Source organism: Notolabrus celidotus, chromosome 11 (genome assembly GCF_009762535.1).
Source record: "Notolabrus celidotus isolate fNotCel1 chromosome 11, fNotCel1.pri, whole genome shotgun sequence".
Lineage (NCBI taxonomy): Eukaryota > Metazoa > Chordata > Actinopteri > Labriformes > Labridae > Notolabrus > Notolabrus celidotus.
In genome coordinates, this window is record NC_048282.1 from 6,839,458 (window position 1) to 6,863,683 (window position 24,226).

The window sequence follows — 24,226 nt, forward strand, 5'->3', positions numbered from 1 at the left end:
ACTCTTCGTGATTTAACCTCCTTTTTTAACCCAGAGGTTTTAACCCCTTTCACTTCACAGCACCTCCCTCATGCAAACACATGCACACACACAAACGCCCTTGTTTTCTTTCTTTCTTTCTTTTTCAGGCATTGCAGCTTTTCAGTCTTTTTTCTTCACCATTTCTGTTGCATTGACTCATACTATCATGTTTTATGTCAAAAGTGAGTTTCAGACCTTATTTTGTAAAAAACAAAACAAAACAAAAACAAAAACACAACACTTTCAAGTTATTTTTTAAAGAAGTAGAAGCAGTAGACGCCCCACACTCACGGACCTGCAATGGATTGTACAAACAGTATTTAAAATGGGGATGGTTAAAGGTTTTGACACTCCACACCATGAAGCTTTACACATCTGTCATCCACTAGCACCATAACCATTTCTTATTCTGACCAAACCACAAACCACCCATTAAGAGGTGTAGCTGAGAAAGATGTCATGGAAAAATCCAGGCCAAATGTTCTCTGAGAAATCCAAACTACTTTTGGCAACAACATCACAAAAATACAACACGACAGAGGAATATGTTTTGATAGCACTGAAATAAACAGTGACAGACATGAATTCAGCACCATGGACAGTGACCATTCAGCAGTAATATACCAGCTGTATTATTGGTGTATACTTCTACAGCTGTGTTCTATTTTATTGCTAAATAAACATGAATAAACATGAATGAAAACCAAAACTCAACACATATATTTGACTAGTTGATTCAGCACCAAGGACAGCTGCCATACAGCCAGCAACATTGAGCAGCCGCTTCAGTGGAACACACTTTAGTTCAGTCAGTGGTTCCCAATGCGTGGGCCACAGGGGGGCGTGGAGTTATGGGGGGTTTGGGGCATGACAAGACAATTTAAAACCAAGATGAAACCTCCTGTGTCGAAAAATGAAGCCAATGCGGTAGTGCTAAAAACTGCAGTTCCTCCCGTGTCCACTTGAGGCTGGCTGTAGAGGGCCAGGAAGTCCCATCTACACCCATGTAAACATGCACAACATCAAAGTAGAAATAAACATGTTAACAGCCCAGAACAACAAACGCTTTTGGTCTGTATAGACTCTCTACTTGTGTACATTGTGCAGGGGTGATTTTTTCTTTAGTAACTCATTAATCATTTTGAAGATATTAAGGTTATGAGTTTTGCATGATAAGGCATGATTAGGAGCATGGCTGACTTGACTGACAGGCAGGTACATTGTAGCTTTTATCCAGGAGGCTAACTCCATCTCTTTGCCATTAGGTCTGTCAAAAGATAGGACGAGTCAGTATTTCCATTATGGCAACTGCCATTACTGAGCTTCGAAATTTCACTTCAGAAACCAAGGGGTTACATCACTGAGACTACGTCAATGTTTATACAGTCTATAGATAAAACCAATGCATATACTGGAACATGTCCAACTTTGAGGAAGGACTTTGAGGTAAACGTAAGGCTGACGATGAATGTCACAGCTGTTAAAATGAAAGCAAGAAATAATGACAAGTCATATCTCACCCTCAGCTTCAGCTCCACCAGCAGTGAGCTACACACACTTTATACATTCAGAGGTTACATGTAGCAGCTTTTAATTGCTTCCTTTGTAAAAGTTGCTTGTTAGTTTGATGTCACACACTGAGGCTGACATTCTGATTTTTTGCAGAAAATGTTTCAAATTACAGTTTTTCTCAGTCACTTAGGTACATTTCTCAGATCAGAATTGATATTCTCAAAAAACTACTTGTTCAATCTTCACATCAAAAAAGCAGTTTCTCATTTATTTTAATAAGTTGGAAATGCTTTGGTACATCCATACAAATGATTATTTACAATTCTCTGCTGTTTCCTACATTATCAATTGCTTATGATGATGATCAAAATGTATTATAATGGGTCTCTGTTGAATAGTCTCTCCCTCCACAACATTTAGGCATTAGTTCAATGCATAAGTCTTCACATGCAAAAAGGTTGAACATGTTGTCAGAATATGTCAGTCATATTTCTGTACATTTCCATTAGACTTTTTTTCTAAGTCTGTCCTGAATTGGTAAATTGCTCCCAGGTGAATCTTGACTTTCTCTAACGAAGGGAAATGTGTGAAGCATTAGTTCAACCAACGATCAACCAGTTTTCTGAAATAGCTCAAAGGTGCATCTCATGAACCATCAACTGGCAAGTATATATATAGCTGGAGCACAACACAATTTTACAATGGAGGGACAATGGAAGGACAAGGAATTGGACTGGGTCAACAGCCAGAGAGAAGAAGAAGAGGAAGAGGAGTGAGGCTGCGTGGTGGAGGAGTTGGGAGGCAAAACAGAGGAAGAGGCAGAGGACATATGCACGTTCCTGATGAGATAAGAGCCACACTTGTAGACCACATTCTCAATCAGGGGCTTACAATGGCAGAGGCTGGTCGAAGGGTGCAGCCAAATGTTAGGAGAACAACTGTGTCCTCCATCATTCAGACTGGGTGCTGTCTTTTTCTTTCTGTATTGCAATGACATGGTCTGTCAACAAATGAAAGTATAAACAGTAAAAGCGTAAATGTGAATCTTGTCCAGTCTCTTGCAATCAATCTCCCACATACACCAAGGTGTAACTTACAGTTTACAATAACTGTCATCAAAACTTTATCCATAGTTTACATCAGAACGTCCCTCCAGAGTACACTGTTATATTGACAACATGACTCAGTAATTTGACTGTCTTATCCGTACACAATGACACAAGGACTTGTTATTCTAATGGCACTGACATGTTCATTGACACTGATATTTACTTTTGAGAGATGAACTAAGGATATTGAGCAAGGTACTGGCTTTTGCAGGTAATCCATGGTGTTTTGCTATTGTACGAATTGTTTTGAGAAATGCACTTACTGTTTTGCAAATGTTGAGGATGATTCGAGAAATGTACCAAAGTGACTGAGAAAAACTGTAACTCTAAAGATACAGACATTTATTAGCAAAGGATGCTGTGTTTTAGTGTCCGAGGATGTATTTTTGTGTTGATATATAAGGTGAGGGGTGGAGGGGGTTTGAAAATATTTTCATCTACCAAAGAGGGGCCCAGCAGTAATGGTTTGAGAAGCACTGATATAAATAAAGCACACATATTCAAATTCAGCTAGTCTCTTGTTACATAGCATATAAGCGGCCCATCAGCCACTCTGTGGTCATTATGAAACACCTTTTCAACAAGAACTTGTTCTTAGGCCACTAGGCCATTAAATTATAGTTTTTCTTTAATAACCTTCCAGGAAGCATTTACACAATACTGTGCAAAACATATTAAAATTTTAATTAAATCACAATAAGAGTCCTACAACAAATCAATGAAAAGTTGTTGTAAGGTTTTGAGAGAAACTCTTGGTTAATGTTTAGGTTGATGCATAATGTGGTCATGCAATTTAAGCAATAAATCAATACTTTGTAATTATTGATAAAGAGCCAAAAAGCTGCATGGTTATAAACCACTAAATGTACCTTACAACATAAAGTGCCTATTACATAACTTCACAATCAAGTTGCACAAATACTAAAATGAAAACATTGTGATGAAGCAATCAACACCCAGATTATTGTATTGTTTTCAAAGGGTCCTTTAGCGTTACGGGCTTGGAAACACCAGCTGTCGTCACCCACAGGCACACTGCTGGTGTTACAGCCAAGCTGGGCACCAGTGTAGCAGGCTCTAATTAAAATCTACAGGGGGCAGAATGGGGGTAATGTAAACATTTATTAGTTGTAGGACTTGAAACATGAACAAACACAAACAGGAATGCAGCAAAAAAATCAACGTGGAATTAAAGGCCTTTTTTGGCCTAAAAAGTGGTTAGCAGATAGATGGTGCTTTAATGCATGACAATTTCAAACAACTGGGACAAGCAGTCACAGATAAATGTGACCATACATTCACAGAAAAAGCATAAATTAGTGCAATAATAGGTAGAGGGCCTGAGCAGTGAGATAAACCTATTTCTGGAGCGTTACGTTGTAATTGATGTTTTCACATCTCACTGCTTTGAAAAGCACATTTTATATGTCGTCTTAAAATTTAAGAGCTAATCTCTGCATCCAATAGTCCCTGGATTTCTTGGCTAGCAGTGAGTCATAAAATGATGTTTTTAATTGAACAAGCAGATTTGTAACTTTCTGCTTTTAAATCCACAAAATCCACAAAATCAACTCAACAATTAACAAGAACTACAATACTTGCAAATGGTTGTTTTTTACTTGAAGAAGTATTCAATGTATATTAAGTATTTTCCGCATAGCTGCAAAATTAAATGTTTTGGCTTTTATTGAAGCAGTGCAGCTTCTCCAATGCTAACTTAATCTGGAGGGATATAATCTTTTTGGCAGTATACAATAACTGTCTGAGTACCAAGATAATATTTCCTCATATTAGATTTGGCAAAAACAAACAAATCTTCAAGATACAGTATTTATTTTTCAGGTGTTACTCACACAAAGAACCTTGTTCAGTGTCTCAAAGCCCTTCAAAGTCTGACAAAGATAGCAAGCTTTTCTGAAAAAGAACATTAATCCTGAAAATAACTTGTGAAATCAGCTGAGATGAAATATTTTGACAAAATGCACTATTTTCATTTGATATCAAGCCCAAATGGCACTTCCTAATGGTTTCATGTGCGCTGCTGGACTGTCAAACACACACACACACGCACACATTATAAATGATATGTTGTCCACGCTTGGCTGACTGCTCCTCTGTTTCACTCAGGTGACGCTGATTGCTGCACATGCACAAATGCATGGATAGCCTTCAGGCCATTACATCTGTGCACACACAATGCCATCACTCATGGGGTCTACAGGATACCAGACAACAACTCACATCTGCAGATGAATGTCCTGGTTTCTTTCATGCCAGCTGGTTAGGTACAACATTGTATATTTTTTCTACTTTTAGGAAATAGAGTAGTGTTTCTGCTTCCTGCAGCTTTCTGATGCAGTTTTATGTCTTGAGGCTATATTTTTTGTCTCAGTGTGTCTGCTGTTCTTTTTTACATAGCAAACATCCTGTTTATTGCTTCCCAGCCCACTCCTCCCCCACATTATTTTCACCAACTGTGTGGAGTCATCAGAAGGAGTTGGTGGTGAGTAGATTTTCTAAGAGTTGAGGAGAGCAGAAGGTGGAGTGATTTTACAGAAGCAAAATATCTCTCAAAAACGTAACTCAGCCTCCTACCTTGTCCTGAGTCACAGTCTGCAATATAACATGACTCAGAGTGATTTGACTCAATACATTTATCACATAGATAGAGAGATAGAGAGAAAGATAGCCAGTCACTCGGACAGACAGACAGACAGACGGACGGTCAGATAGATAGATAGATAGATAGATAGATAGATAGATAGACAGACAGACAGACAGACAGGCAGACAGACAGACAGACAGACGGACAGACAGACAGACAGACAGGCAGGCAGACAGACAGATACAAGTGTCCTCGGTGTAGTGAACACAGTCATTCTGTTGTATCTGAAAAAGGAGAAGCTGCTGTGATTTTAATTGCCTCCGCGTTTTGGCCCATCCCGGTGTCCGTCTGTCGTGACGTCTGATGACATATGACGTATGCGGAACTCCGGTTGTAAACAAAAACGGACAATCATTACATTCAACTTCAGAGCCAAAAGAGAACATATCTGTGTCAAATTGAACACCAGCGCGATAAGGGTAAGCATTTATCAATCAACAGCTTCTTTTTCAACACTTTATAAACTCTGTGTGAAGTGACAGGAACGGGAGGTTCGCGGTTTGTTATGCAACAGTCGTCGATAAACAGCCGATTGATGCTAACTAGCTAGCTGCTAGTCGTCGACATCACTCTGTTCGTTCAGGTGTAATCAGTAACGATACTTAGTACTGCGACTGTGTGAAGTCATATTTATTAACATTAGCATCATTAACCAGGTAGCTGCATGTATGTAACTCTTCGTACTAACGTGTAGCCTCAGTTATGGAAGCAGGAGAAAGACATGTTTAACTTCAACAGAGCAGCTACCTGAAGTTATTGAGCTGTAATAAGAGTCCTTTATTTATAACACGCCTTGTTATGACAGGTACATAGCAGTATCAACCAAGCCTACAGTCCCTGACAAAAGTCTTGTAACTTATTCAAGTTGTAGGAACAACAAATCACAACTTTACCTGTAGTTGATCAATTGGAATCAGAAATGGCTCATATGAAAGGCAAAGCCCTCTAAATTATTTTTATTTCACCAATAATGTTGTTTTTTTTTTTTATCATTCATTGAGTTTTTTTATTTAATAAGAACAGAAAGGTCAGATTTTTCTTGGACAAAAGTCTTGTCGCATACAAAAATAATGTATAAAGTAAACACATACTTTACTTTGAATACACAAATATACTACAATAACATCAGAACATAAAGTCATGGTGCATTGGAAAAAAGAATGAATATCTTGTATGACTCCCATGAGCTTGGAGGACTGCATCCATACGTCTTGGCAATGACTCAAATAGCTAATTGACAAAGTCCTCCGGAATGGCAAAGAAAGCAGTCAGAACACCCAGAATTCATCAAGATTCTTAGGTTTCTTCCTCCAAACTTCCTGCAGGCCAATCCTGGAGCACCTTGACCTTCCTCGCTTTCAGGAACTTCAATGTGGAGGCTGAAGTATGAGAGTAGATGACACTATAACATGTTTCCTTTGTGTATTATTTATATTTTGAATTTGCCTGTACCAGAAATAATATATATTTCATGGCTCATAAGCTTCTGTCCTTCTGTAACATAAAGTCTGAGGACCTCAGCAGGAGAGTGTCACATTTCTTGATGAGTCTGATAAAATGTCCTCTACATCAGGTTCAGTATGGAAGCCTTAAGCAGACATCCTTGCGTTTTATTCACTCATTTCTCCCATGATAAGTTTATTTTTGTAGCTTTTGACAAACTTACAGACTTGTTTTCTGTATCGCAAGAAAATTATCACTTTACTACGAGAAAAGCAAGACAATGAGTTACATGAATCTGTTTTAATGAAAGAGAACAGCTTTGATATCTCAGGATAATTAAATAAATAAAATAAGATTGTGAGAAACAAACGATTTGAGAAGATGCAAGGACAAAAATTTCATTCTGTCCAAAAGACTCCAGAGGAAGCACTTTCAGCCTCACGTCCAAGTAACAGTGCGACTTATGATCACAGGAAAGCAGTAAATAACACATAATGATGCATACCTGCTTAGGGCCTCTATAAAAAAAAGCCTTTTAAGAAAACATCTTTCAACTAAGAGCTTAATAGAAAACTATCGAGCTGCAAGGATCAAACATCTTTTTCTGTGTTTCTGATGTTGTTATGTTTTTGTCTGAAAACTTATCCCCCCTCCACCTCTGTTGTTTTTAAATCTCTAATATAGCCTCCAGATGTGTGACAGGGGTTGATGCAAGTGCCAGCTCTTAACTTTGAGAAGACATATTTGGGTGTTGTTGGCCTGCAGAAAAGACTGCAGCCATCATGTCGAGGAAACAGACGTCCAAACCCGTACGGAGCAACAAAAAGAGTGAATTGGAACGAAAGAGGGATGAGCGAGCCGCGAGACGAGCCATCGTAAAGGACCGCAAGAACCGACCCCAGGATTGTGATGAGGGAGCAGAGTTTGTCAGCTTTTCCAATCAGCTGCAGGCACTCGGACTAAGGCTGAGAGAAGTCCCTGGAGACGGGTAACAACTAAAAACAAAAGAGATTGTGGTGTCTTACAGTGCTCTGTCATCTTTTATACTTCCTTTCACCATCACTGCAATACCAAGCTCTTATCATTATTATGTATATATTATTATTGTAGACATTTTAGGGTATAATCTGTTTAAGGGCCCAGCTTGTCTCTCCAGAGGCCACAGTCAGTACAGTTTGCAGCTGCATGGCTGCTGCTTATTAAAGACAAATGTAAGTAAAGCCAAACTTTGCCAACCCACACCTTTGTCCAAAAATAATGAGTCTACCCAAACTGACAACCCAGCTGTACAATGTCATTTAAGCTTAGAAAAAACAGGGAGATGTTTTAAAGTCTCTTTGGCTTAATGAAACATTAAAATGGGATTTTAATTGATTAGCTATCAGTCATGTTTACTTATTGAAGGAATGTCTGGGAGCTTAATAAATAGAGAGACAAATTAAACTAACCTTATTGGCCAACACTTAGAAACTTGCCATCTAATGTCTGCTTCAATATGATCATCAGTGGAATACAAGCCTCTCATTTTAACAGACTGTACCCTGAATTCTTGAAAAACTTTCACATTGAGTTTTTGTTTAGACTCACAAGTCCCTCTTTTTGTGTCTTACAGGAACTGCCTGTTCAGAGCTCTAGGGGATCAGTTAGAGGGCCACTCCAGGGGTCACCTGCGTCTACGACAGGAGACTGTCCAGTTCATGATGTCTCATCGACAAGACTTCGAACCCTTTGTGGAGGACGATGTTCCATTCGCACAGCACTGTAAGAAATTACCCAGTGGGTGATACTAGGATAAAAGGTAGAACAAAAGAGACTGTCAGATACAAGTAGCAGACTGCCTTGCTGATAATTGACTTTCCTGTCATTTTACCAATATCAATTTGGCCACAACTATGCAGTGACCCCTGGTGGCCAACTGCACTGTTTGCCTGAGTCACTGCTGCTGCATGAACACAATTGTTTTAGTGTTTTTTGAGACTTAAATCTGACCAATACATCCTTAACTTGTTCTAATCACTGGATCATTTTACATCATCAGTAAATAAAAGAAAAACAATCGCTATTCAGTCTGAGCTGACTCCATTCATTAGGAAATTGAGTTCTTGAACGTTGATCTACAATTCAATTGTTTTTTTATCTTTTAAAACTAAATCAATTTAGAAGTTTGAAAAATTGTTAAATGACAATCCAGAGCAATGAAAGTGATACAGGGTTAACTCTTTATCTGCTTTGATCACTCTGTTCAATGTCCAAGACAAACTGTTATGTGATCACTGCTCAGGATTAGCTTTCCCTTCGAGAAATGTGTTTTTGTTTCTTTCCACCCAGTGTCCAACCTCTCTCAACCCGGTACATTCGCTGGCAACGATGCTATCGTTGCCTTCGCTCGCAGTCAACAGGTGAAAGTGGTCATCCATCAGCTCAACACACCGCTATGGGAGGTAGGGACTGAGGCACAGGCAAAGACCTTGAAGTGTTATCACATAGTCTAAGATGCTATTATGATGTGAAATCTAATTCTGTTTTGGCACACCTTCTCATTGCAGATAAATGGCGTAGAGAAGCAGTTGTCCAGAGAGCTACACATTGCCTACCGGTACGGGGATCATTATGACAGTGTGAGGCGGACCGGGGACAACTCAGAGAGTCCTGCTCAGCTTCGCATCGAGGTAAGATAGAGCTTATGAGCATTTATGCTTTCATTTAACAACTAAATTGATGCTGGAATAGAAATAGAGATATAGTACCAGTCAAAAGTGTGGACACACCTTCTCATTCAATGGTTTTTATCTAATTTAATTATTTTCAACATTGTAGATTAATACTGAAGACATCAAAACTATGAAATAATCTGGTTTTGCCATAATCTGGATTACAACAGTAGTCAAATAGGGCTATCCATTGTGTACTAACCCTACCTCTGAACAACACAACTGATGGTCTCAAACACATTAAGAAGGCGAGTCCTTCTACAAATGAACTCTTGACAAGGCTAATTAGAAACCATTCCAGGAGACCACTTCATGAAGCAGACTGAGAGAATACCAAGAGTGTGCAAAGCTGTCATGAAGGAAAAAGGGGGCTACTTTACAGAATCTAAAATATAAATCATATTCTGCTTTGTTTAACACTTTTTTGTTCATTCAATAATTCTATATATGATCTTTCATAGTTTTGATGTCTTCAGTATTAATCTACAGTGTTTACAATAACTAAAATAAATACAAACCCTTGAATGAGAAGGTGTTTCCAAACTTTTGACTGGTAATGTACATCCTCACCAGAATGTTTGATTTTTAAATTATCAACACAGCTCTCAATACATGACCCTTTCATACTCAATTGTAAACACAAACATACACTTGAATACGGCCGTGCGTGCGCTCTATAAACATCCTCAAATTCTCAGACATGTCCCATTGTGCCATTCAGTTCTGTGCTGTGACGTCTGACTGCTGCTTTCAGGCTGTTTGTCCCTCACTTTATGTGTTAGAAAATGCCGGTGCTCAATAGTGGTCTGTTTTGTGTGGGAGTAAATCATGAAGTGGATGTTTTTAATGTGTACTCTCTTTGATCAGCTGAATGGCTTCCCTTTCTGCCATGCATTCTGTATATTATGAACAATCAATGGACCAGCGTCAGGGAACAATTACTGCACATCTTACAGTAGCTGAAATCACTCAGTGAATCCAAGATCTACTGCTTAAGGTGTTGGTAGTGCATCAGGCAATGAATGTGTATGGGTTCAAGTATTATACATTTTTTTTTATCTCTATTAGCAGCCTATTCTTGAATCGTCTTTTAGTTTTCCCCCCTAGTCTTTATTTGTTATCCTAATTGTACCTTAGTATTGTCTCCCTTGGTTTGGCTTTCTGTTGTTATGTTGTAGATGTTGTATAAATGAAGTTACTATTATTATTGTCCATCTATTGAAGTACTGATGTATCTCTGAAGTTTCCCTGCCTCTGCTTCTTTCAGAATCTGCAGAACTCACGAGGCCAGCAGCGTGAGTTCGGTGACGGTCAGAGGGACAGACAGAAAAATCCGTCTCCCACAGCTTCAGAAGAGGACAATGTGATCCTAAGCTCCATCAAGAACCGAGGAATCCAGGGTCAGAAGTTCCTCTTGACTCATTAGCTGCAGCGAGAATAAGACTGCCAGGGCAAAAGTGACAAATGAAGAAACAACTCTCTGAAGAACTTTATAAATAATGTACATTTGGACTCATCCATTCAGATACAATTCCCACTTTTCCCATGAACTTGTCAGCCTGCATTTTATTACCCTGTTAGCTTGTCATTAGCAGCACTGATCACATTACATTGCCCGTCATATGCTCATGTGTTTGTTTTCATCTCCAGGTGACGAGGAGAACCTGCTTCAGCTGAGTGCAGCAACCATCAACGCTGAGTGGCTTGTTGGCTCCATGCTGGGTCAGTCCTGCCAGGGCCAGTGTGACTCAGGATCATGTGCAGCCTGCAGAGCTGCAACCCCAGACTGCAGTGAGCAAAAACAGCCAGCAGAGGGCAGCAATGTGCAAAAACCAAAGGTAGACTGAGGTAGTCAAAACCAGGGGTTTCAAAGTGTGGGGGGTCGAGAGATGTCTTCCAGATTTTTCTTTTTTTGAAGTAATGCAAATTTGCTTACTTTACTCATTATTGTAAAAAATATAGGCAAAAATAGTTTCATTTGAAATAAAAGCCTGCAAATAAGTACACCTCATTAGTTTTCTGCCTTTCTTTGCTGCCAGAAGACTCCTAAAGTTAGGGTTAGGGTTAGCTAACAGTTCATTAACAAAAGGATCAGAAGCAGCAGGTTCATTCTCAGCAGCACAGGAAACACAGCATCATGTGAATGTAGGTAAAACTAATTTTGAAGTATGAAGCAACATGTAACCACTTCCAGGGACAGTGGGGGTCACACGTCTTCGGCACCTATGTTTTGGGGGTTGTGGGCTGACAACTTAGAATTTGCATCCCTACTCTTGTCACATTGTGTACCACTATGTCAGCCATCAGCGTGGTGCAGTCTGTGGCCTCCATTGCTGTTTAACAGTCTGATGGCGATGGGCACAAAGGAGCGCTGAAGCGTTCAGTCTTGCACTGTGGTGGGATGATGTGTTGACTGAACGAGCTCCCCATCAGCCACAGTTCATCATTGAGAGGGTGAGAGGGGTTTTCCAGGATGGCTCCTCTCAGCCACTGACTCCAGACTGTCCAGTTCTAGACCAACCACAGAGCGGGCCTTCTTTACCAGCTTGTTGAGCTTGATGGCATTACCCGTCTTGATGCCTCCCCCCCCAACACGCCACAGCAAAGAAGAGAGCACTGGCCACCACAGACTGGTAGAAGGTCTTCAGAAGCCTGCTGCAGACACTGAAGGACCTGAGTCTCCTCAGGAAGAACAGTCTGCTCTGTCCTTTCCTGTAGATGGCATCAGTGTTGGTGGACCAGTCCAGTTTATTGTTGAGTCCACCCTCTCCACTTCCTCCCTCCGGATGAGGACTGGGGCTGGGGGCCTCCTGTTCCTCCAGTAGTTCACCAACAGCTCCTTAGTCTTGCTGATGTTGAGCTTCAAGTGATTGCTGTCGCACCACGTGATGAAGCTCTCTATCAGTCCTCTGTACTCCTCCTCGTCATCTTCACTGATGCATCCAATGATGGAGGAGTCATGACACTGCTGTTGAAGGATAATCCTCGAGTCTAGTTTAGGGTTTGCTTTGGTGGTGTGAGTTTTACTAAAGAATGCCTACAAACTCTTGAACTGACAGACTGAGAGTGGGTCTTGGTCTGTTAGCTGACCCTGAGCACATGAAACACAAGGTTTATATATGGGGAGCAGGTAAGGCTGAACAAAAGGAAAAAACAAAAGGGAGACAGGGGAACAAAGGCAGGAGGGGGCATCTGTTTGATCAGAAGGACACAAAAGGCATGATGGGACATTTCATTCATAGACTCAGGGGTAACAGGATGGAGGGGTTCGATAAGGACGGGCCACAGTTGGCAGGACCCAGTTCTTGGTTATCTCAAGATTAAAGATGTCATTTGAATTGAGAATTGCAAAGTCAAAAGCTCACACCAGCAGGAGTGGAAGTTCCTCAAACAACATTTCTTCATCTCAGCTGAAGCCGTGGTGCGGTTTTTAGTTTCTTCATGTCTGTTTTCGTCAGTTTGGTTGGTGTCTCTTACACTTCAGCTGTTTTCCCTTTTGTCGTCTTCTCTTCTCTGATGGTGACTGGTCTCTATCAATCTGAAGTTTCGTGCCCTCCAAATAATATGAGAGTCATATCCTTCACGTTGTCTGCAGATGGTATTGGAAAGTCACATTTTTGTTGGAGTGGAAATCATAAACAGTATGCTAGATGTACCATTAACTGCTTTATGTGGATTGACTAGATGTGTGACGTGTGATCAGGTTGTCCTTAACATCGGCTTGGCTATTCAGAATTTATAATGATTGTCTAGGGGTTTTGACCAATCAGAATCAAGTATTAAACACAGTCAGGTGATCACTCAGAAAGCTGTGTCATAAATGTGATCAACAACGTACAGCTGAGTTTACGTGAAGTGACTTGATTCTTTGTTTCTTGTTTTCTCAGGTATCGAACAAGCAGAGGAAAGAACAGCAGCGGCAAGAAAAGAAGAAGCGTCAGGAGGACAGGCATCGTCAAAAGTTCCTCCAGAGTAAAGGGGGTCAGGACCAGAACCAGAACCTGCCAGATGCTGTTACTTTAGTACCAGCTCTCAACACGCTCAGTATATAAACTGGAGCATGGCCAAAATAACCTTCTGCTACTCTAGCTACCGGTGGCTGATGCTATCCACAACGTTTTGCACATAGTCAGAATCGATTCAGTCACAGTGGGTGACTTTTCCTGAAGACAACCCTATAGTTTCTTTGCAAACGGTATAACAGTGCCTGCAAACTTGTGTGTGTGGCTGTGTGTGTGTGGGTGTGTGTGAGAGAGGTGTGTGAAAGAGAGAGTGAAAGAGCATGACTTTCAGTGTTCCGAGGTGTTGGTTGAGCTCAATCTCTGGCTGGTGATGGTAAAAGTTGAAACTCCTCACTTCTGGTCTACCTACCACGCTACCTGGCCCTTTCTAGGCAGGACAACCGGCTGTCCATGATAATCGTGCAGATACCCTCAAGCTGCGGGGCTTTTTGATTTGCCACAGAACGCGTTCATTCAGATGTTCAGATCAGTCTGTTTTTTTTTTGATCTGACCAAAGAACAAAGTGGTGGAGTGGAAGATGAATGATTGTTATGCACACTGTGTATGAAATGTGGCAATAAATAATATGATAAATGATCATCTTCTGTCCTTGTGTGCACCAAATAATACTTCAAATGATCCTGGGTTTCAAAATGAAAGGTGCATCTGTCAGATCTGACTCTTGGATAAACTCCTGACACGCCAATGAGACTAGTTAGAAAATATTGATCAAGTTATTCTTTCCTTATGTACTTATCAATCCATTAATACAAGTCATTTTATAAAGCAGAACAAACATTAACATAACAAAACAGAAGGATACAGTGAAACCACTCTGAGGTTTCACTACATAAAAAGAAAACAGATAGTTTACCCCTGTCACAGAGATTTCTTGGGATCCCCCATATCTCGAAACATAGAAACAACAAATTGAACCTGAGAGTACAAAAGAAAAGAAGTAAAGTCCCTCAGGATGATAAAGAAATTACCTACATAGCAGATTATTCAAAACAGAAGCTCACAACTCGTCACAGTCATAACTCCTGTTTCCATCTGAACCACCTGGAACTCATGGTCGAGGGAATACTTCCTTTGGAAACAAAAGATTCGCCCTGTTGTTTCAGCCACGTCACGCAGGTTTCAGGTACAGGTTATTCATGTGACAATGCAACAACTGTTAGCTGGTAGTAGAAATGCTAAATAAGGACAGGACTCAGTCATATCTGAACACCCTTTCCAAACAGAGCAGGTCTAGAATGTACTCTATGTTCTATTATTAACAAAGACCCAACATCAAGACAGGATAAGATCCAGTCCCATCTTACAGACAGGACTCAGTCTGATCTCATCTTAATCCACCATGAGCAGAGTACTTTGCAGCATTTAGCAAGTTACAGGGGCAAGGACAAACTTCCTTTAACAGGCAGAAACCTCCAGCAGGACCAGACTCATGTTAGACACACATCTGCTGAGACTGAAGAGAGAGAGAGAGAGATGGTAGTCATCGGACGAAAATGTTTTTGAAAAATGATAGAAATAAAACCCTGCGAGTGTTTTACCAATCAGAAATATCCTGAACTGAAAACAACCTTGACGTTTCAGTACTTTGCTGTGTTCTAATGCAGGGCTTTTTGGGGGTAAAATAAAGTGAAACATAAGTTAGACCACGTCCCTGCAGTGGAAAGTTCTGACTTTCTCTCAAGGTTCAGAGTGCTCTCCAGAAAGTTCCAGCACAGGAAACATGTCTATGCATGCATGCAAGTACTTACAATCCTGCATTACTCAATGATCCAGCAGAGTTTACGCAGAGCTGGAGTCAGCTGGCCTCCTAAAAAACTACAGAGGATTTACTATCAGAGCATGAGCAATGTGAACTTTGACTTTTGAAAAGAGGAGAGTGGTGATCTATTAAATGTTTTATTCATGAGAAGTTCAAATGAGAAACTTTTATCATCTTACACATTTTATGACCTTACCACAAAGGATGTTCTGATGTTTCACAGCTTTAGTATCAGTTAACGTGTGCTGGGATATTTGACTGACAGTTTATTGTAGATGTGTAATAATTAAACCGAGGTAGATGAATGATAGAAAGCCTCACTACTGGGAGTACCACCATGATTTGCACTTACACCATTTTAACAGCTCAACTGATGTGTCTTTCTAACAGAGGATTGGGTGTATTGATATTTTTCTCACAAACAGCTTTTCAGTATTTCTACTTGAGAAGAAACAGATGACCTCTGATGAATAGTAGCCTTGGTTGGATGTGTTGTAGTGGGTCCATGTCAGTGCTGCAGGTGGTAAGACTTTCAGTTGTCTGCTGACCGTTACTCATATCATGAGAGGGATTGGTATTTGAATAGACGGTTCGTTCATGTCATCAGTGGATAGGACTGTTGTCTAAAGGTAGGGTAGACTGAGCTCCTGTACGCCATGATGTAAAACAATGTTATTTAAGAATTTTAATGTAAATGACGTCCACTGAACATAAATTTCAAAAAGAAGCTTGAAACTTGGTAATGACCCATAATGGCTTGGTTACAGTGACTTATGAGATATAAAATATTCATTATAAAGAGTCAAACCAGCCTGGGTCAATTTTGACCCAGTAAGACAGCAAGTGTTATTTTGTGATTCCGTCAAGACATTTGAAATTGTTTCAAAATATTGTCTTGACCAATTTTTTATAGAGACCTGTCAGTGATTATTAATCACAAAATGTTCCTCTGATCATAATTAAAGTAACAATAATTCATAATTTCAGCTAAAGCAGACACAAAAAAAACGAAAAAATGATTTCATGTAAATGGACATTATGGACTATACAGTGTAAAAATAATTGTAAAACTGTAGGCATGACTTGGAATGAAGATGATTAAAGAGGTATAAAAAAAAGTTGGTGATGAATTATTCTTTATGCTTTATAATAAGTGAAATTGGTCGGGTCAATTTTGACCCAGGAGGACAACAAGTGTAACTATTTGCTGCAATTAAAAAATAAAAAGTGGTTTCAAAACAATATCCTGACTAATCATCCACAAGAAGGAGCCTGTGAAAATTCATGAAGAAGTGCTTAGCTGATCATCATTTTTTATCAAAATAGTTAAAAAATTATGTTTTTTAAAACCTCAAATCAAACCATAATTTCATGTAAATAAGCCATGTTGACCATAAATAATGCACAAAGGGTTAAAACTTGTATGAATGATTTCAAAGGAAGTTGGTGAAAAAGATCAAATACAGAATCTGGTGAAACTTTACACTATATTGGTTTTAAACTGACATAACCACACCGGGTCAAAACTGACCCGAGAGGATAAAAGCTGCGCAGACCAAACAAGGAATATACAAGGGTTAAAAAGCACAGCTGGGTTACAATGTTCAATCTGCTCTGGTATGGTGACATATGGAAACCCATTTCTGCTGATATGACATAATAACAAACTTAAGTGTAAGTCATGACAAAGGGACACTCAATCAGGTGTTACTCATTATTTTGAGATACTGAATCATTATTTTGTGACCGCTGTTTGTTGTTGAGGCACAAACTAATTCTGAGAAACTGACTCAACATTTTGAGGTACTATGTTGCTGTTTTTTGCAGCAAATTCAACATTTGAAAACATTTAGTAAATGGACGTGTACTTCTATATCTCTTTTCTAGTATTTCTGACCACTCAATGCCCTTTTACACTATTCATTGCATTCACCAGTTCATACACATTCACACACTGCTGACCAACAGTGGGAGCAATTTGGGGTTCAGTGTCTTGCCCAAGGACCAAGATCAAACCGCCAACTTTCCAATTAAGAGATGACCCACTCTACCCAAGGAGCCACAGCTGCCACATTTATCTCATCATGAAAACTAATTTGAAACCAAGGGGCAACCTCCGGTCTCAAAATATGAAGCCCATGCGGAAGTGTTATAAACTGCAATTCATCAAGCGTCCACTTGAGGCTGGATACAGAAACACCAGAAACCACATACACACCCATTCAAAGAAGACGATCTTTACAGCAGAAATAAACATGTTTACAGCCTGGTTCAAAAAACGTCTTCAGTCTACGTAGCTAATTACTCTATCGGCACACATTGTATGGGGGGGGGGTTTACTAATGCGGCGGTTCATAAAATAGTTTTTGCCCAAATAAGGACATGACTGACTTGATTGAAAGGCGGGAACAATGTAGCTGTTGGCTAGGAGGCTCAAACCCTGCCTCTTTAGTCACACTCTTTTGGTTGAGTTCAACATTTCCAATATGGCTCCCGCTGACGATCGGCTTCAAAATAGCGCTGAGGAACAGATGGGTGGCTTCACGGATACTATGTCCATTAATTATACAGTCTATGGTTTGAACTGTGACTGCCTTGTTTGAGATTAAAACAATATTCTAAGTCATTATGTGGGGTACTTAGTTAGCGCCTTTAATGTAACATACAAACTCATAAATCAACATTTGGAGTCTTCATTTAAAGGGAGGCACTGTAAGTTCTTATTGTGAGAAAGGATTCAATTTCCATCACATTGGCATATATTTTGATGATCCTGTCAAAAATCACACACTTCAATTGTTTTAGAAATGTTTCTTTTATTATCAAAACAGCATAAAAAGTTGCATAAATGGGAGACAAACTTAACCAAATATCTACAACTCGATCCAAATATACTTCAGTGTTGGTGGCTCGCCTGAGAGTGAAACTATGTGCTGGTTTAGGATGACGTCTTAAAGTGGAACTGTCACTTTCGCTAGTTAACGTCATGTCTTTTGTTCTCTGTGTAATCTTAAATGTCAACGCTAACTGTAACACAAGAAGACAATTATCTTTAAGCCAACAGACTGACTCAGTAATTTCATGTTAAATATTTAGGATCAGAAGTTGGTATTACCCACTTTAAGGTCATAGTGGACTCAAGTGAGGCTACAGAGGTGTTTTATTTGTGAAGAGTTCTACACATGGTCCCCATTTAATCCCCGGTACTGTATCGGAGCACAGCTGCACTGAACCGTACTCCAGCTCGTCTTTTGCAGGAGAACCACAGTGGTGAAGTCTGATAAGAGGTGTTGTCACTGATGTTTCTGGAAAGCTCCCTCTGGATGTTTCAGTCACTTGATGGTGGGGTTGAACATGAAATCTCCTTACAAGTAACGGTCTCCCCTCAGGTCAGACATATCAAACAAGAAGACATCTATGTGATTCAGAGTCCATCAGGCAGCAGCTGCTCTAGAAGTCCTGTCTGATGTTCTCCTTGTTCTCGTCCCCCTGCTGCTGTCTGAGCGTTTGTACCTCGTTCTCCAGTTGGACGATGGCGCGCTCGATCTCATAGTTCTTACTGACCAGAGATACCCAGCTGTCGGGGGAAACACACAGATGTTAGAGAAGAGAGTCTAACCAACGCGTACCCCATGAGCAGTGAATAAATAAGCTCTAAAAAGAACATACTTGGACTCCAGCTCTCGCAGTTTGGCTCCTCCTGCTAGCTGATCGTTCTTACGCTGCCAGTTCAAATCCTGAATCTGCTTCCTGTAAACCAAAAAGAAACAAAACAAAGTTAACCTATGATAACTTGTTCAATATTCATTCATACAGCACAAATGTTCCAGTGATCGTCACCTGAATTTCTGCATTTCCTTTTGAGCCATCTCGATCATGAAGGCCAAGTTACTGAAGAGGGAAGCAGAGTTCATGTTAGCAGTCTTCAAACTAACCGTACAGCAGAGTGTTAAGTGTGAGAGACGGGCTGCTGTCACATACTCGTTGTAGACTTTCCACGCGTTGGTCCCGTACTGCGACATGAGCTCCAGGTTCTCTATGCGGACCGCCTGGTGCTCCAGCTGTGCCATCGAGTTATTGACACACTCCTGCCACGCTGTGATGTCGTTCTTCTGTCCCGCTGTTGGAGCTGGCAGCTCGTATCTACTCGACAACAACATGTCAGAGGAAATAATCAACGACTGAAGTCACACAGAAGAGGAAGCAGCTGCAACTGACAACATAATCACCACCAGTTATTCTTTTATTCATCAAAATGTTTCTAGAATCATAACATCCCCATTAAGTTACAGATATTATTACAAACTAAAAGAGATGACTTAAAGCTCCAGTGAGGAGTTTTGAGCTGGAAATTGATATCACTGCACCCTAAAGTAAATGAGACCATGAACATAGAGTGTAATTATTTCAATACAGTTATTTTAAATATCTAAAACCTCTGGTGGGGGGCTCAGTGTTACACAAAGTGACTTGTATGAAGTTAACAGTTAACGCAGAGTCGACTCAATGTCAGACTACCGACTCTGCTTTGAGCTGCTAGGTTTTGTTTCTTCAGTGTCGCTGTCCCTTGTCTCAGCTGTGTTTACATTCAGCTCTGAACGTCTTTAAGCCCCGCCTACCTCTTACCCTACGACATGATTGGCTGTTCAATGCAGTCTTCTTCTTCAATCCAATATTGGGTGGCAACAAGCATTTGAGGCTCATTAGGGCCCAGTGGTTGGGTGGTATTTCAATACAGGTCCATTTATATTCAATTTTTATCAAACATTTTTTATATTTATATTGAGAAAAATTATATCATGATAATTATCGTTATCGAATTATCGCCCAGCCCTACAAGTGAAGCATAAAATCCATCTCTGAAAGCAATTTTACAACCCTGCATAGTCATACATTTTAATTTTTTAATTCTATGCATGCTTAACTCTTTGAGTTGATGCAGCAGTAACTTTGCATGTCTAGATATCCTGTGAATGAATGAGTTCCCTACAGAGAGTCTCAGTATGATCACAGTCCTGTGCAGTGTGTACAGTTTACCTCTTCATGCTCAGGAGATCCATCGGCTGCCGAGCTGCCAGGCGCTCAAACTCGTTCCTCATGATTTCTGTCTAAAGGGTGACAAGATGAGAGACATGCTGTTATCTCTGTGACACTGAGTGAAGCAGAGGAGACACGTTCTGAGGTCTTAGGAGTCTCTTACCTCAAAGGTAGCGAAGTCAGGTGTGGGCAGGTAGCTCAGGTAGTTCTTGGTCGGTCGATATCTTCTGGTCTCCTCCTCCACCAAAGCTGCAGCCTGAGGGGCAAGAGATGAGAAACACATTGGTTGCACAGCTGAAACACATGAAGCGTTAACGTTTTAAGGTGTTTGGTATCTTTTAAAGAACTGTCGAACACTTTTGCAGTGTTTCATTCATTTTTTAAAAAGAGGCTGTAGTGGTTTTAAGACTCAGAAGACATCTCTTTATGATGATGCAGTGTCAGACAAAGACAAAACAGCATCACTACAGTCAAAAGGTTGGGATCTGAATGTGTGGTTTTGATGTCATAACAGAGCAGTCAGTAGCTGGTTTACATTTCTCCTTGAATCAATATTTTCTGCATTGATACGTTTACACAGACCTGCTGTAAATCAATGAAACTTTCTTTTATAAGCAACATTTTATTATGAGCAAACCAAACTATTTCTTCTTTCCTAAAGCATAACAGAAAGGTATTTAGAACCAACTTGGAGGCCTTGGCATCAAAAAGTAGAGTCATTTCTTCATGACTGCGTCTCCTCTCTAATTGAAAGACCTCAATACCTCAAAGAAACCCCTGAAGAAAGTCTTCAGTAAATCCAGCATCCATTGAGTCTATTCTGGCTGCTTAAAGATGTCTATTTAAGAAGTCAGGTGTGAGCCAAGTCATTAACCTCTAAATGAACAGCTCGTCTTTGGAGGCGCAGGAAGAAGTGACAAGCTGAGATGTACAAAGTGGGATATTGTACAAACTGGCTCACTTACACAGGACTCATTAATGAAGGAAAGAACATTTTGTTTAATTCTATAATGAGACATACACTAATCATAGTAAGTAGATACTTGTCTCATAATGATGAGACACTTTCCCCAGAATTAATCATTGTGAATCAAATGGTTTCTGACTCTTTAGGTCTCCACATCTAATAATAATTCACTGCTAATTCGTGTTCCTATTCTTTTTTCATGATTAAGAGAACTAAAGGCTTTCATTTAAGATTTTTTATAATGTGCTGTAGAGTCTGACAGCCTGTGCACTCCAATTCAAATTGTCTGAATTCAAACATGATTTCAAAAACATGTGAGAATGTATCATTATTTGAAAGTTATTTTTTGTTGAGATGAAAAAGTCAAAGTGTTCCTACATATAAATCTAACAAAGCCATCAGTAACATGACTAAGTACATCCATACCCTGTCTGCTTTGATATGTAATGGCATCTGCTGCTAATATGAGCCCAAGCTGTCGGAGTGTGAAAGGCCCTGAGGCATGAATGTATTATTATACAGTTTACATCATGCGAACAGGGAGGCATGATATTTGATATTTGCCGATATCTGATAAGGCCATATTTTAAAAAGTCATTTCAGCCCACACTGAAACCAACAACCAATCCAAGTACTTCTTTGCCTAATTCCTTTGGAGTCAGCAAAACCATCATGTTGACTTTTTGCTAGTCCTTCATGCTCTCTTCCCAGCGTTTGAGTAGTTCCCCTCTGGTCACTGGCGTCACTGCCCTGGCTGCAGGACACAGAGGAGAAAGGCCACCTTCATCCCCGAGGCCGTTCAACTCCTAAACCCTCCCCTCCTCACCCAGACTCTTAAGCTGTGAACTCTACATGCATATATATATATATATATAGTTTTTTTTCCTGCACCTTACTGCCCTTTGTTTGTACTACTATGCACTACTACAACCACTTTATTCATTCAGAACTAATTTTTTTATATAGTTTTTATATTTATATTATATCTTATATAGTTCATATTGTCATATTGTTTATATTTGTACAGCATTTGAACCAATGATTGTATGATACCTGTATGATGAAAAGTGAACATTTAGAGATTTAGAGTTGCATTTTCAGGAGCAAATAACTTAATTCAGACCACACAAGACGATCCTGTGATTTATAATACTGGAAACTCAGCTTCTATTAAAGTAAGAGAGATCTGAACTCTGATCTGAACATATTTTAGTTTCTTCTGGTCATGTTCTTGCTTGTTAACTCTCTCTGTTGCCTTCAGGGCATCACATTGCTTTGCCTGTTTTAAAAACTAACTGCTTTTCTCAATCGTGTATCCCCTCTGCATTAGATTGTTTAAATGCTCCTTAGGTTAATTAGACATTCTTTTTAACAGACTTTTATAAAAATCTTATTTACCAAACTGACCCTCTTATCTCTTATTATACCGACCTTTTATTAAGTTTATCCAGCCTCTCTTTTATTTGTCTGCTTTTACCAGTACTGTAGATCCTGTGTACAATTCATTGTTGTCTGTTTGTCCCTGTTTGTATTTATGTTATTATTATTGTACAAGCTGCGCCAGACAAATTGCCCCTTGTTCGATTAATAAAGATGTTTGAATTTAATTCAACAACAACAACAACAACAACAATTGTCTCATGTACAAAAATTGACATTAAATAAGAAGCAGACAATGGCTTAGAGAAAGTTATAATAAAATATAAGCCTCCAGAGTATCACAGCATGTGTGGTTTCAATCTTTTGGACACATGTATTTAAGATCATATGTAATGTTTTTGTGTACTTTGCATCTCAGTGTTATTTTTATGACATAATTGCTTATGAGTTCAATGATCCTGTATTTTAGGATTACTCTAAACTGCATCGTGTTGTTGAAGGAGTCTTTATTTATGGATCTTGAAGCTCTTCCAATCATGCATATATTACCATTCTGTATGAGCTGTGTCCAAAGCAAATATCAGGTGTTCTGTTGTTTCTGATTTGTGTTGCAGAGGTGACAGCTGTTCTGTCTCCATCTTTGAATCTTGCCTCAATGAATGAGTCGGTGTCATGTTTTTGTTTTAAGATGTACTTAATTCTGTTATGGTAAAGTTAGAAGTGTTAGGCATCTTTTTCTAATAGCCAGAGTTTCAGTTGTTGTACAGTTTCTGGCATCAACAGTGCTCCTTGTTCAACCAGGATGCAATGTTTTATTTTTCAAAGACAGTTAATGCAAGGAGCTAATATGAAACAGACTTAAATGGCTTTATCTAGTAAACATTTCGCCTTGTTTAATTACAGTTGTATTCATCCTCTAATGAAAACATGCCTCCTTTCCTACAGTGCAGAGTTCATAAATGACTGAATCAGTGTGCATCCAGGTGTGCGCATGGTTAGCTAGCATGCTTCGTTAGCACACTGACACACTGATACTCACCGCTTCTCTGACTCCTGCTGCATCGTAACCTTGGTCAAAATACGGCAGAGCATCCACAAACACTTCTCCAGCAACCGACGCCGTCCCGGCCATTTTATTTAATCTATGGAGTAAAGTTTGTTTGTTTTATTATTTGTGTAGAAGCTAAAGGAACTCCAATGCTAGTGCTAATCATTGAAGCAACGATTTCCGGTCGTGAATTTCAAAATAAAACCGACAGTAAGTTTGTGTTTGGTGACATCTAGTGGAGTGGAGTGTAATTGCTGTTTGATTAAGCCAAGTTGTAAAATAGTCAGAAGGACAACGGTGTTGGCTGTAAAACCCAATCAATAAATCGATTGATGTATTGATAAATGATAAATAACCACATTAGATATGATTTTTTTTAAATATCAAATTGAATTGTAAGTGTGGTAGGATGTGGCATCGTGGGCTTTCCCTTTTATTCCTATTTCCCTTTAAAATTTTTATATATATATATATAGTTTAACTCAAGACATTTTTATTAGTTTTTTTTGGTTTGGTCTTAATTTGAAAATGTTGCATGTGCTTGTATTTGT

General features: G+C 39.5%; 2 protein-coding genes across 5 annotated transcripts; one reads left to right on the forward strand and one right to left on the reverse strand.

Moving 5' to 3' along the window:
• Nucleotides 1-4,810: 4,810 nt before the first annotated feature.
• otud3 (OTU deubiquitinase 3) lies at nucleotides 4,811-14,061 on the forward strand. 4 transcript variants are annotated; one of them, XM_034696545.1, is made up of 9 exons: nucleotides 4,811-4,927; nucleotides 5,061-5,145; nucleotides 7,435-7,738; nucleotides 8,363-8,511; nucleotides 9,079-9,191; nucleotides 9,297-9,419; nucleotides 10,729-10,861; nucleotides 11,112-11,299; nucleotides 13,349-14,061. In XM_034696545.1, the coding sequence occupies exons 3-9, from the start codon at nucleotides 7,533-7,535 to the stop codon at nucleotides 13,511-13,513; spliced, it is 1,077 nt and encodes a 358-aa protein (XP_034552436.1). In that variant the 5' UTR covers nucleotides 4,811-4,927; nucleotides 5,061-5,145; nucleotides 7,435-7,532; the 3' UTR covers nucleotides 13,514-14,061. The 4 variants fall into 4 exon arrangements, with proteins under 4 accessions (XP_034552436.1, XP_034552437.1, XP_034552439.1 ...); XM_034696546.1 differs by having other exon boundaries at nucleotides 4,832-4,927; nucleotides 5,087-5,145; XM_034696548.1 differs by lacking the exons at nucleotides 4,811-4,927; nucleotides 5,061-5,145 and adding an exon at nucleotides 5,581-5,726 and having other exon boundaries at nucleotides 11,112-11,309; nucleotides 13,349-13,458.
• A 3,978-nt stretch (nucleotides 14,062-18,039) lies between these two features.
• bcas2 (BCAS2 pre-mRNA processing factor) lies at nucleotides 18,040-23,882 on the reverse strand. The gene is made up of 7 exons (XM_034696442.1): nucleotides 23,667-23,882; nucleotides 20,444-20,536; nucleotides 20,281-20,351; nucleotides 19,225-19,386; nucleotides 19,084-19,134; nucleotides 18,913-18,993; nucleotides 18,040-18,820 (listed from the first exon to the last, which is right to left on the reverse strand). Exons 1-7 carry the CDS (start codon nucleotides 23,757-23,759, stop codon nucleotides 18,694-18,696), a joined length of 678 nt encoding a protein of 225 aa, XP_034552333.1. The 5' UTR covers nucleotides 23,760-23,882; the 3' UTR covers nucleotides 18,040-18,693.
• Nucleotides 23,883-24,226: the final 344 nt, after the last annotated feature.